Consider the following 14,178-nt stretch of genomic DNA (forward strand, 5'->3'; position numbering starts at 1 on the left):
TAGAAATGTCAGGAAAGATGGCAAAATGGTCTATGAAGCTAAGAACATATGACATCAAGTATGAACCAAGATCGGCGATAAAGTCATAAGCATTAGCAGACTTTGTGGCTTACTTTAGTGATGATCTATAGCCAGAAGTAGAACTAGAGACCCGACAACTTCTAGAAGTAGAAGATCAAGGAAAATGGACTCTCTTCACAGATGGAGCATCAAACCAAAGGGGAACTGGCCTAGGGATCATACTAAAATCGCCACAAGGAGACATCCTATATGTTCCTTAAAAAATAAGAACTATTTGTTTGGTTCCTTCAAAAACAAAAAGTTATTGAGGTAATCAACCAAATCGATAGAAGATAGACATGATAAAGCTTTCAATGACATTTACCTATCTGTTCGGACAAGCCCTAAACTTTTACTTTGGATGATTCTCCGTTCTAGATGTCCAAAATCGAGAAGGACATCCACATCCACAAGGATTTATATCATCAAATATCTTCTTTTGTAGATCTTGAGTTAAACATCAACGACTGAGAGGAAGAAAAAGAAATAATCATTACAAGAGATCGAACACAGACGTCGTTCGTTTTTCTCTTCTTCAAGCCTTAAATCGATATATAAAGGGCAATTCTAATATGTTTATTCCATGTCATTAAATATTAGTCATGTCATTTGCAACTAATTTTATACCTAATAAATATGGTTGACTCTAATGAGAATTAAACGAAAATGTAAGTTCGTTGGGTTTTTTTAGACAAAAGGTTAAGTTTATTGAGTTTGGAAGAGACAAAACATGATTGATGTTTTTTGAACGGTTTGAAACTCCGTTGGTCTTACAAGTCATTTTCTCGATATTTAATTCCACGTCATAAGCCATGTCATTTGTTGACTTTCAACCCTAACGAGAATCGAACGAAAATATAAATTAGTTGAATTTTTTAGACAAGAGATTAGGTTTGTTAGGTTTTTTTTTTTTTTTTTAAGTGACAAAACATAATTGTAAACAGCTTTACATTATTGGATACACTTTCGTATGTAAGATCGATCCCGTAAAGATACTAACTTACTACTTTATATTTTAATATATTTGCAAGCCTTTTCTGGAGACATTACATAATACAAAGCTGACGGCGCGCAGATAAAGCATCCATCATCGTCTTTGTCGTCATCCCCAAACTCACACCTCCTCCTTTAATGGCGTCCGCGTCCCTCTCATCTTTCTCCTAAATTCCAAGAAGCCTAACCACAAAACTATGTCCTCGTCGTGGTTTTCTCTTCCTCTTCCCAACCCCTTCAACTCCGACGAAGAAAAATCTCCTCCCCAGTCCCCCACCGCCACCGCCACCGCCAAACCAGGCTTTTCCATCATCACACAAACCATCGGTCGTCAACTTCACAACGTTGCTTCCTTTCTTGCTCCACCACCACAACAACCTTCTTCTTCAACCCCGCCACTGCAGTCCGATGATTCTGGCGAGGCTTCACCGTCGTCTACTTCCTCTTACACAGGCATAAAGAACGATCTTGCTGAAATTGGTGGTAGCTTCAAAACAGGCCTCTCTCTGCTCTCATCCAATAAAGCAGTGAGTGAAATTTCTAAATTCGCTTCCAATTTACTTCAGTTTGATCAAGGGGATGATCATGATCTTGAAGAGATTGACCCTGTTGGGGTTACCGATGATGTTATCAATTTCGTTCAAGAAATCTCTATTCGCCCTGAATGTTGGATCGATTTCCCTTTATCTCTACAAAACCAAGGTGTGATTTCTTCCCCCTTTTTTGGCAATTTAATAACCGGGTATGATCATTATGAATTGGTTTATGAAAACCTAACAAGATAATTAGGTACCAAAATACATGGAGTTCTTTTTTGGGCGTACCTCCCTTTTCTTTGATTTAGCATTTTGTTGAATGTTGATTGTAGATGCTGACTGATATAAAAGTTCTTATAACTAATTAATGAATGTCAAAACTTATTGGATTAAATTAAATTTGTATGTTTGTATTATGATCGTAAGTTAAATTGAGATAGCTAGATGCTGATTTAAGATGTCAAAAAGGGATTAAAAGATTATTCTAATCTTGTGTAGTCATGTTAATAGCTAATACTATGGAAAATTTAACGTAATTCCATCAAAAAAACAGATTTTGATCTATCCGACATTCAGAAAGACCACACATCTGTCATACAACAACTAGTACCACGTTTGACCACTTTGAGGCATAAAATTCACAATCACATGAGTGAACAACACTTTTGGATGATTTATTTCATTCTGTTGCTTCCAAGATTGAAAGAGGATGATTATATGCTTCTATCAACCCCAGAGGTAACCATAAGTCCATAACTTCATATTAATTATCACAACAATGAGATAAAAACATATCTCAAGTGTTGTTTTCCATATAGATTGTGGAAATACGCGAGGTGCTTCTGCAAAAACTGAGGAGCAAGAATAATACATCCATGGAGTTATCAGAGGATACCAAAGGAAATACAAGTTTATCTGAAAAGGGTAGTGAGGTAAATAGCAGTGAACAAGCCAACAAGAGTACTAAGAGTGAACACCATGAAGATGATGTTTCTTTCAGTGATCTAGAGGATGAAGATAATGATCTTTCTGGTAGATTATCAGGTATTAGACAAAGAGAAAGTAGCAGGGTTTCTTCAGCTAGTGAAGCAAGTGATTGGGTTCGTCTTAATGAAAGAAAAACAAACCAGTCAAGGCATTATTCAGAAAGTGAAGAATCAAGTGATTGGCAAGCTGTAGGGGATGTTGATCTTTAGAACAACACTTTTATCTTCCTTAAATCTTACCTAATTGTTTCTTTCCATTTTGGGGAATTACATGTTTTTCTAAAGGGGTGTCTACATTGTAAATGTTGATTGGTTTTATGGAATCTGATAATTCGGTAGGTTAATTAATGTATTTGTGTGTAAATAAAACGTTGTTGTTGATGCTAACAAGGTCACATGTTTTACTCAAGAGTGTGTGCGTGTGAACGTTTGTAACATGTAGCAGAATTGTTAACGCTATGTTTGGCGTACTAGCTGAAAAGCTAGCTGTTAGCTAAAAAGCTAGCTGATAGCTGAAAAGCTAGCTGATAAAAAATGGCATTTGGTAAAACTAGCTGAAAAGCTAGCTGAAATATATAAAATTACATAAAAGGATATGTGAAAGTATGTGTTTCTATAATTAATTAAGGGGTGTATCTGGAAATTTTTAAAAAAACTCCTAAAAAGCTAGTGTAAGTAGTTTTTCAAAAAGCTAGCTTATAAGCTATTTTTTGGTTTACCAAATACGACAACATAAAAAAGCTCGAAAAATAAGCTAGCTTATCAGCTAGTTGTGGCGCGCCAAACACAGCCTAAGTCTTATAATCTTAAACCGAATGGAAGGAAATGGGAAAATCTTGATATACTTGATGATTCTAGCTCAATTTTTTTCGTCAAATATAATTATAAATGTAAGGAGCAAAATACTAACATACATAGTGTATAAGGTTGTAAATTTTTTTTATTGTTATGTGTGTTTGTGCATTATTGCATTAGATAGTGGGTGGTAATGTAGTGAGTAATCACGATTCTTTTCATCATCGTGTTTTTTCATGTTGTATAAAAAAGGATCATTTAGCCTTAAGTTGAGGTGAACTACTATGAATTCATGTGATCAATTTACTTATCTCTCCATTAATCTTTATTCTTCTATATTTACACTTTTGTTTTATTTTGTATTGGTGTTTGGGATTGAGTGTTGTAATTATTTATATTTTTTTTTTTGAAGACTAAATTTATTCGTGATTTGTATGACTAATATTATTTAAGTGTAAGAGGATTAATTTGTTGACCAATACAATCTTGATGAATATACCCGATTTTAGTTTTCAGACAATGGTGTTATACCCGATTTTAGTCATTAATTTGGTACATCAAGATAATAACTTCTTACATTCTCTGTTTTGAAACATCACTGAAATTTATCTAATTGAGATTTCGAGAGTATCATCGAAATACTTCAACTTGATAATGCAATCATGACTTTCAGTGAATCCAAGCAATCGAAATACCCCATATTTGTAACAAAGTATTATACATGTTTATTTTAATAAACTTAATTTGTGGAGCAAAATGTTTTTCTTTCCAATATAAGTGCCATAATATTAAATAAAAACTGACAACAAAAATATTTAAGTATAAAAAGCTTTGAATAATAGAGTAACGGGTTGTATTCCTAAATTTGATGGTTGTTTTTTGTCAATCGATACTTGTTGATCATTAGGGTGGCCAGCAGAATGTAAGAGCTCATGTTTCACAAATTGCTAGGCAAAAAGTATCGGTTTTGTGAATAAGGCCATTTTGTGATTCAGACTAGCTACTTATTTCATGTTCTATATTCTGTTGAGATAAAAACCAAATTTAAATTAAGAAAATTCCATGTCATTTTTTCTAAGACATGGATGATGTAGACATTAACGGGTGCCACATCATGATTTTACAAGTTTTAGTTTATAATATACTCCAGCTTTTAAATCTCTAAAAATACAAGTTGGTTGTTATTGTGGGTAAAAAAAAACTAATCTGTTAAAAACAATAAAACACAGTTAGTTGCTATTTAACACGATTTTTTGAACAAAAAACAAAGAAAAGATTTAACATGTGTTTCCAGGTATTCAAAAAGATGAACATAGACTACAACATGAAACCCCTGCAAAACACCTTCTACCTATTTCATTAAAAAAAAACCAACAACATATGTACAAACTTCCTACCAATCCTGTTATTACAGATCCTTCTTCATTTCACTGCTGTGGAGGTCTTCTGTTAAACAAAGGATTACCATTAGACAAACCCGGCCTATGCCACATACCTTGATTAGAATTGAACCTGCCTAGTGGTGGTGGTGGTGGCGGCAGCGGCAGTGGCGGCGGTGGTGGAAGTGGAGCTGCCATGAAAGTTGGTGGTGGAGAAGTAATGGAAGGTCGAAACGGTTGATAAGAGAATGATGGACGGGTGTCGGGTCGTGGCGGTGGCGGTGGCAGGATAGGAAGGGGTGGCGGTCGTGGAGGGCATAATGGTAAATTGTGGAAGTTGGATGGCGGCATGGGTGGGCACCATTCAGGCATGTCATCATCATTATCATCAAAAAGTTTAGTCTTTTTCGACAACTGCTCTACAGAATTATCCATCTTTTGACAGTTGACCACCACAGCTGCCGCCGCCAGTCTTGAACCAAAGTCAAACTCAGGAAGATCATCAACATCATCCTGAAACGCCCTTTTTTGAACGACCAAATTACAAGTATCAGGAGTAGAATTAGAGGCTGAATTATGGTCAACATCAGTAGCAGTTTCAGTGTTGGAAGTCAGAGGAGGTTCTTCAGGTAAAGAGGGTGGGGAATTTGGAGGTTGTATTGGATGATTTGAATCAGGGGCATTTTTGGTATTTACAGGATTTAGAGGACGGTTTTTACGCCATACAACACAACCGATCATGGAATCCTGTTGCTTGTCATCAAGGACCGACATGCCTTTGAAGAAACCGTATTTGGCTAGAATTGTGATGATGGGGTCGCTGCGTGGACATATGTAAAGATCTATTCCTGATAAAACTTGCGCAAATCCAACCCTTGAACTTTTCTTGTATCCTTTCGCTACCTAAAAAAATTATAAGTCATGAATATATGGTTATTTTGGGAGAAATTTGTGGTCCATATATATGAAAGTGAAACTTACCTCTTTCATGCCTGTTAGCCCAGTGTTGGAAGATCCTTCCTTCCAGCATACTGAGATAACCTACACATCATTATATCAAAACTTTAAGAGAGAAGTAATACATTATGGAATATATGTGTTGTTGTGATGATCATAAGTAAGTAGACTAAAAAATGAAAGCAAGATGACATGTTACCATTAATCCACGGTTGCGTGAGCGAGGAAGATCTTTAACATATTTCTCAAAAGCCTCTAATCTTACTTTTCCTTTCACTTGTATGGATTCAGGCCACTTGTCACAAACCAATTTCTCACCACTACATAATACAAACAACCAATCACACATAAGATAAGATCAAACCCTAACACTAAATAATATCTTCACAAACTCCATATGTAATCATTTCTTGATGTTTACAAGATCTTAGATTCAAGGAAAAAGTTAAATCCCATTTGAACTAATTAAGATTTGTAGTTTGCACATGATAGGTTAAAGGTAAAACATGAAAAGACCTTCTAAAGAAGGCAGCTGCGGATAAAGTGACAGAAGAACTTAGTTGAAGAGATCCCTCCCACAGCTTCTTTGAATCATTTTTCTTGTCATACCCAACTACTTTCTCTTCATCATCATTATTTATGCTTAGTATTTCATTTTGCTCTGACATCCCTACTACGCTTGTAGCATTATTATTATTATTATTATCAAGTCCTCCAACTTTTGAATAAGAATCACTCTGTTGCAAGATCTCAACAAGTCTCAAATATTCAGGAGTTCCCATCTCAAGAGGCGTTTTCAAAGGTCCATAATTGGTAGATAGAAACTTTATCAATTCTTGCATATTAGAAGTAGAACCAAGTACAGATTTTTCTGCATCTGTTTTAGAAGCTTCCATGGGGGGCAAAGATTTATGAGCTTCACTTTGGCTAAAACCATTATCTACTACTGGTCGGGTTTCTGATACATTATGATTCTGGTGATGCTTGAAGCTCACTGCTTCTATTATAGAAGATGGTTGGTTATCAGAAAATCCTTCAAGAGATTGAAGCATCATATTCATATTGCCCACATGAGTACCATGTTTCTCTTCCCAATTATCTTTCAACATAACCCTAAGATAATTGATTTCTAATTTCACCCACAAACTGAAATAGAGAATGAAACTTTGATCAATTCAAGAAAGTATAAATATAAGTAGAAAACAAGGTTTTATGTGCAATGTGGCTAAAGCAGGATGATTATTTTATTGTATTCATATTATGTAAGATAACCAGTTCCCGTCAAACTAGGTGATTACAGATTACGTGAGTTTTGATTTTCATTGAATTTATGTCTTAGGCTCTGTTTCTCTTTTTTCTGAATGTTGTCTATGGATAAGCGGTTGAAAAAGTATTTGAGAATATGATCCCTGATTTTCTTTCTCTATTAAGTGAATAGTGCATTTAGTTAGGAGCAGTGTCCAGTGATATATAATTTAAAAAGTCCACATTTCGTAATCAAGTGTTACTAATTTTATTAAATAGTTAAATAGTAACCAAATTTTCACAATTGTTCCATTAAGGTAACTCAAACTCTTTTAACTTACATTTTGCAATGTTTTTCACATGGGAATTACTCAATTGGGTGGAAATTCACAGTAAAGTCCACAAATGACCAATAGGTTAGTTGATTCATGTAGGTGCTAAAATGCACATTCAGTCTCTATTTTCAGAAATTAACTCGGACCGTCCCTTGTTTGTTTAAAACTTACACACTTCGTCCATGTATGTGGTTTTATTGCGAATTTAGTTCAGAAAATGACCATCCCCTTATTCATTAGTCCCTTTTTTTATTTATTTTTTATTTATTTATTGTTATTAATTATATTTAGGAAAAAAAAAAAGGTCCATCCCCTTATTCATTAGTCTCTCATTATGAACAACCAACCTCACCCTCACAAAAAAAAAATCACAAACACCACCGTTGCCTTTCAACCACCGGCGAACCACCATCGCCGAAGAACTACCCGCCACCACAGCCTCTCTTTCCTCCTCATTTTTCGATCGGATACCCCTTCTTCTCTAATCACCATTTTGTAATCTCCTCCATCGGTCATCATCTTCACCGTGAGCCACCTTCAAACCACTGAGCACAGCTCTTGTCCTGTCGACCACCTTCAACGACCAACAACACAGGCCACAAGGTTTCAAATCGCCGCTTAGGGTTTCACGAACACCTTGGTTTTAAAAAGCGGTGCTTTGGACCGCTTAATGCGCTAGGCGCTCATATGAAAATAAAAATCGCTTTTGAATTAGTAATGCGCTCAGATTCCTTTACTCACCGCTTAAGTCGGCGCTTTTGCCGCTTTTTCCGATTTGGTAAAGCGGCGCTTAATAGTGCTTTTGGTATGCTGGGCTTATTTAATTAGCTGGGCCAGGTTTAGTGTATTTTTTAATTAGATACGTAGGATGTAGGGTTATTAAAATGAGAATCCGTACGTCGCAACACAAAGACAACATCAGTAGGCGGGAAAACGTTTCTTCTTCTCCATATTCCTCTTCGGCCTCCTGCCCTCCTCTCTCCTCTGAAGAGGTGGAAGAGGATATTGGAAGTGATTGTGGAGCCTTTTTTTTATCACCATGTCTGATGCTACTTTTAACTTTTGAAATCGACTTTTGACTTGTGAAATTGATGCCTTATGCAATATGCAGGATATGTTTTTTTAAGTATTTATATATAATTTCTATATTTAATTTTTTTTAATAAAGGGCGCTTCGTATGCTCTAAGCGGGCGCTTTCGCTTAGCACTTTTACTCCCAAAGCCCAAAACGCTTTGAGGCGCTTTACGTTATTTAAAACCTAGACAAACACCATCAGCTAGGGTTTAGAGATTGATGATCTCCTTGTTCACATGTGCATCATCGACGCCATCAGAGATGGAGAATAAGAGTCATGTTGTCGTCGAGGGTTTCAAAACCACCACCTAGGGTTTCAGATTCATATATAAGGAATGTGTGGTTTTAGATCGAGGACTTTGGGGTGTTCATGACGGATTTCACTTTAAGGGCTTCAGATCGAGCATCACCATCACCATCACCACCACCGGTAATCTCTTCTTTTGTCATGTGTTGCCACCACTGGTCGTTTCAAGAGGTTGTACATAGTCTTTGTGAGATTTGTTTTTAGTCGAGTCAAGAGGTGGAGAATCGGAGGTGATGAGACGAGTTTGGAAACAAAATGAAGTGGAGGTGGAAAAGTCGTCGGTGATGATTTGCCTAAGGATTTTGATCGGAGATGTGGAGCTTTCTATTGATTATTGAGAGGAAAGGACATTGGGAAATGGAATGGGGAGGGTGGGTAGTCGGATATATTTTCTTTTTATTTTTTTTATAATTTAAAAATGATAAAAAATAAAAGAAAATTAAAAAAGAAATTGTTAAGGGTAAAATAGTCTTTTTTACGTTCGGAGGGATGAAATGTGCAAATTTTAAACAAATGAGAAACGATCCGAATTAATTTTTAAAAATAGGGACTAAACATGCGTTTTGGTACATACACGAGAAATGAATGGTGTAAACCCTTTAATAAATGGATCACCATTTTCAAAACATTAGAACAAAGATAAATCAAATATCCTCCTATTTTTTCCTCCTACCCATTTTCCTATTATTTTTTAATGATGACAAATATAATAAAATTTTATTAATTTTATTAAATATGACAAGTTTTACTATTTGATTGATTGAAATCCAAATATGTTGCCATGTCCATGTCACCACTCCAACAGGTAACAAGTCAAACTTGGTTACTATTTAAAGACATTTCCATTTCATTAATTTGAAACTTTTTCATAAGATGAGTTTTCCATAGACCTTAGTGCTTGAGCTTGAACACACAGACACAAACTGATTTACTAAAATTTTAAAATTAGTACATTTTTAGCATTTTGGGTTTTTTCCTTGATTGAAGATGACTAGGAGATGTAAAGTCCTTTTCAGCTAAATGACTTATTTTAGGTTCCTCTATCCTTGAAAAATTACACCCCCTCAACATTCTCCCTTCTGTTATTTTTCATTTTTTTTTTCATTTGTAATTTGAAATCTTTTAAGAGTAAATTGCAAAATTGGTCAATATTGTATCCCAAAAAATGTTGTTTGAATCCATGTTTTTCATTTACATGATCGGTCTAAAATTGAAATTTTTATGTAGATTTGGTACTTCGTGTTAACTGGCTTAATAAGCAGAAATCAAACTGCACTTTTTAGATATCATAGGGACCAAATTTGCACTTTTTGGGATATGACAGGTACCAAATCTACAAGAAATTTTCAATTTTGGAGCTGACCACGCGAATGAAAAAATAAATAAACTCAAACTGCAATTTTTGGAATACCATGGAGACCAATTTTGCAATTTACTCATCTTTTAAAAACAAAGAATCATACCAAACAACTAATTGAGGTGATATTACTCATTTTCCTTCCTTCCATTGTATTCTTTGGCTTTTGCTTTATGAAAAGTTAATGAAATTTTCATATTTTATGCAATGGATCCGTTTGTTTCACTAAGCATATTGATGAGATTGACTCAATTTTCATTTTTATGAAATGATTAGCAATAAATCTAGTGATCTGATTCAAAACCATGAACTATATCATATGGTTAGAATTTAATTGGCATCTATTTCCAAGTAATTGTTGCTCTTCCTTATGAACCCATATAAAATTCAGTACATGTAGATCAGAATTCAGATGAACCCAACGTTGAACTATGAACTTGGAGTGATTAACCATGTTTAAAATGATTATTTGCCACATCAGCATCTTTTCCATAGACCTCGATCAATCTAAAATAGAATTTATTTATTTTTTTCATTGATGTGCATTTCTTCCTTCTTTCCTGTCTTGCAAATGCTTTCTGTTGAATGTGTGGTGTCACAGTTCATTATTTTATTCATTTTAATTGTGTAAATCACTTGCTTTCTATGATTCAGATGCTTAAAACTTATGCCAATTGGATGCATACTGTAGATACACCTAAATAATATCGATAAACACCTAGGGAATCTATCACCTACCACTACCTATGCAGATGTATAGTGATAAACAAGGACTTTTCAGATGTCAAAAATTGTAAGAAATTATAATTGTTGGAATTTTTGTAAATAAGATGGTTTATGCTGAATATACTTCCAAGTCCAAAGTTGTCAGGTTGTAGCACAGCTTATTGTAGCAATGTACTTTGCTACACTTACTAGTTTCTATGTCCAGAAATGCTGATGGGGCATGTTATTATTGGCTCAGCTGCCCCATGATTGTCATGTTGGTAATATCATTTAGTTTTAAAATTTAATTCATTGTTATAATTATATCTTTTTTACTTTCTTATGCAGACCAAATCCGCCCACAACACCATTTTTCCAGCCTGAAATCCAAAACTCATAAAGCCAATAATAACAAGGGTATATTTGGAAAACTTGTGTAAAAAGGCCCATTAGCTTATCTCAATTACCTTACTGGTCCCACCAAACACTAGACTGCAATAAGTTGAAATATAAGCCAGCTTTTTTTTATAGGTTTCAAGATACATATTACCTATATTGGTAAAAATATGTAACTTGGTTGCTATTATGGGTAAAAGAGGGTAAAGTATGTTGCTATTTGCTGTAATTTGTCCTATGTGAAAAGGTAGAGTGAGTGATTCAAGCAAATGAGGCCTAAAGAAAAGAAATATATTCCTACAAAGTTTTATAAACCAGACTAAGGGGGTGTTTGTTTTCGCTTATTTTTCAGGCTTTTTAGCTTATAACATTATTTTTTGGGCTTATGAATAAAATAGTGTCTGAGTTAGCTTACTAGCTTAAGCTTATGAGCTTATTTTATCTAAAAATAAGCCAAATATCATATTTACCTATCTATTTACCCTCAACCCTAAATAATTCTTCTTTTCACAACACTACATGATGCTCCTTTTTAGTTATTTTACAAAAAAAAGCTAATAATCCACACACTATTTTTAAAAGAGCTTATTAGCTAATAAGTCATAAGCTAATCCAAACACTTTTTTATCTTATAAGCTCTTAAGCTCTTAAGCTCATAAGCTTAAGCCCAAAAAAAATCATACTCAAACACCCCCTAATTACTTAGAAAACAGATGTTAATAAAAGAAGCCAAATTTTCTAAATAAATTCTCTTTTGAAAAGAATTAGTTGAAAGGCATACCAATTTCTCAAGAACTTCTGTTAGTCATCAAGTTGAATTAGTTCCTCTATTATAATCCCTCTCTTGATTCGTTGTTACAAAAGGTTAAGATTTTGAAAGTTTGCTTCTTTGTTTTTTTCCTCACAAAATGCCACTAGTGGTAAGATGTTTACTGTAGTTTTGTGACAATAAGGTGTGTATAGCTAACTCCACCACAAAGAGCCTGCAGAAATATATAGAAAAAAGTAATCAGTAAAAAACTAATTACACATGTTTTAAGTTATACACCATATACACACAACCAAGCCAATTTTGATATTTCACAAAAACATTGTAAACGTAAATAAATCAACATTGTCATTCATTGATTCATGATTCTAAATGTAAGAAGATGTTAATGATCAAAAACTTCTTACAAATGACATGGCATTATGAATAAGAAAAGTGTTAGAATACAAAGAAAATACATAAGTGAAAGCACATTGGTTAAATGGATTATGATGGTAAGTAATTGGCAATCTTTTAGTGACTAAAGCTGCTATCCAACAATTCTAACAACATTTGAAGAGATTTCCACTACAAATAAGAGGTATATAATATCATTTTTCTCTTAAAATTGATGTTCAGTGTTCATGTAATTGGGGTGATGATCAAATGAAGTTAGATTGTTAAGAACATGTATGTGTATACATGATATGCCTACATATTATATACATGCATGCGTACACATGATATGCCTACATATCTATGTAAAGCAAGGTCAGATAAGATGTTATGTAAAGTATGAAATAGGTCATTATGATGACTAGATATGTTGGGAATTGGGATATACAATCTGGCATAATATGTATGTATGAGTATGACTATACATAAGATGTCATGTAAAGGATTAAGATGTAAATGTAAGTTAGAAACATGGTTTTAAAAAGCATGATGCATTCCGATGCAAATAAGGAGTGTGTTTATACTTTATAGATGAGACCCTAGGTCTCTTTTCACGTTTTTAGGCAGAAAGTAGCATCATAATGTGGTATTAAGGCTTGATCACATATTTGAAGTTAATAACCTATATAACATTAAGCTCTCTTTTCCACCCATACTTTGCTACCTTTCCATTTTTAACCATATGCCTAACCTTTTATGAAAGACTTGAAACACATACACAGAGTGTACTAAGTCTTTATCACATATTTCTAAAACGCATACAGACACATATACATACATAATAAATGTTTCTTGAGCCTTCCAGCCTCAAGTCAAACCAAGCAAAAAAAAGAACACCAAAATTTTACTCCATTTCTGATTCTTCAACCAGTATAAGCCTCTTTATCCATCAGACTTTCATTAGAACCTTAAATTCGCCATAATTAGGGCTTTAATCTATGAGTTAGTTTCCACAGTTCAAACCTCAAACCTCACTGACGACACTCTCTTACTTCCAAACTAACAAAATTTCATTGAATTTAAACGAAAAAAATAACATAAGCATTCTACCAATCAATACACAGGTGCACACAATGATACATACAAATGTGCATCAATAAACACAAATATAAAAAAATTCGAAGGGGTAAGAACCTAGAAGAGCATACAAAACACCCCAAACCCTAAATGATCGCTAAATAGTTCAAGTGTTTGCGACGTGTCAAACTACACTGCGAGAGTGATCATAAGTCATACATATTGACCAATTACGCTGTAATTTGATGCTTAATAAAGATTACTAACCTTAAACTTGTGCCTCAAAACCCTTCGCGTTCGCAATTCCTATCGATCGGTTTTTGATATCTGCTAAGGTGCTCCAGAAAACCCCTAATTTAATAAGTATTTATGAGGTTCCAGTAGACTATTGGGCCAAATTCTTGACGTGTCCATGTTGCAGATTTGTGGGCTGTGGCTATATTTCCATACTATGAAAAATAAATAAATTAATTAAAAACAAAATGATTTAAAATTTATAAAAAATCTCATTTTTTACTAAATTGTGATATTAATTGTTTTTCTTTGGTTTAATTAATAGTAGTTACTTTCTAGTTGGAATATTGTTCCTTGTGATCGACACCTGACTTACTTTACTATTATATATTCTAACTAGATACAGTGCCTAAGTCCGTTTTAGCTAGTTCAGTTCTAGTTAGAATACCGTTTTGGACCAGTTTTCGCACACTGATTAATCTCCGCTGCAAACATGAGGTTATGTCTCATGCTTTAGAGTCACTACAGACAAACCTTATGGCCACAGGAGCTGAGTAGTGTCAAGATTTTAACATGGATCAATATCTTATCTAATAT

The 14,178-nt window shown here is 34.2% G+C and overlaps 2 protein-coding genes across 2 annotated transcripts; one reads left to right on the forward strand and one right to left on the reverse strand.

Moving 5' to 3' along the window:
* Positions 1–984: 984 nt before the first annotated feature.
* On the forward strand, positions 985–2,984 carry LOC111881868 (uncharacterized). Its single transcript, XM_023878252.3, has 3 exons — positions 985–1,755; positions 2,143–2,327; positions 2,408–2,984. Exons 1-3 carry the CDS (start codon positions 1,251–1,253, stop codon positions 2,783–2,785), a joined length of 1,068 nt encoding a protein of 355 aa, XP_023734020.1. The 5' UTR covers positions 985–1,250; the 3' UTR covers positions 2,786–2,984.
* Positions 2,985–4,603: 1,619 nt separating this feature from the next.
* Positions 4,604–13,751, reverse strand: LOC111881813 (uncharacterized). Its single transcript, XM_023878202.3, has 6 exons — positions 13,615–13,751; positions 11,908–12,109; positions 6,223–6,852; positions 5,906–6,026; positions 5,731–5,790; positions 4,604–5,652 (listed from the first exon to the last, which is right to left on the reverse strand). The coding sequence occupies exons 3-6, from the start codon at positions 6,813–6,815 to the stop codon at positions 4,798–4,800; spliced, it is 1,629 nt and encodes a 542-aa protein (XP_023733970.1). The 5' UTR covers positions 6,816–6,852; positions 11,908–12,109; positions 13,615–13,751; the 3' UTR covers positions 4,604–4,797.
* Positions 13,752–14,178: the final 427 nt, after the last annotated feature.

This window comes from Lactuca sativa, chromosome 5 (assembly GCF_002870075.4).
Source record: "Lactuca sativa cultivar Salinas chromosome 5, Lsat_Salinas_v11, whole genome shotgun sequence".
Taxonomy (NCBI): domain Eukaryota; kingdom Viridiplantae; phylum Streptophyta; class Magnoliopsida; order Asterales; family Asteraceae; genus Lactuca; species Lactuca sativa.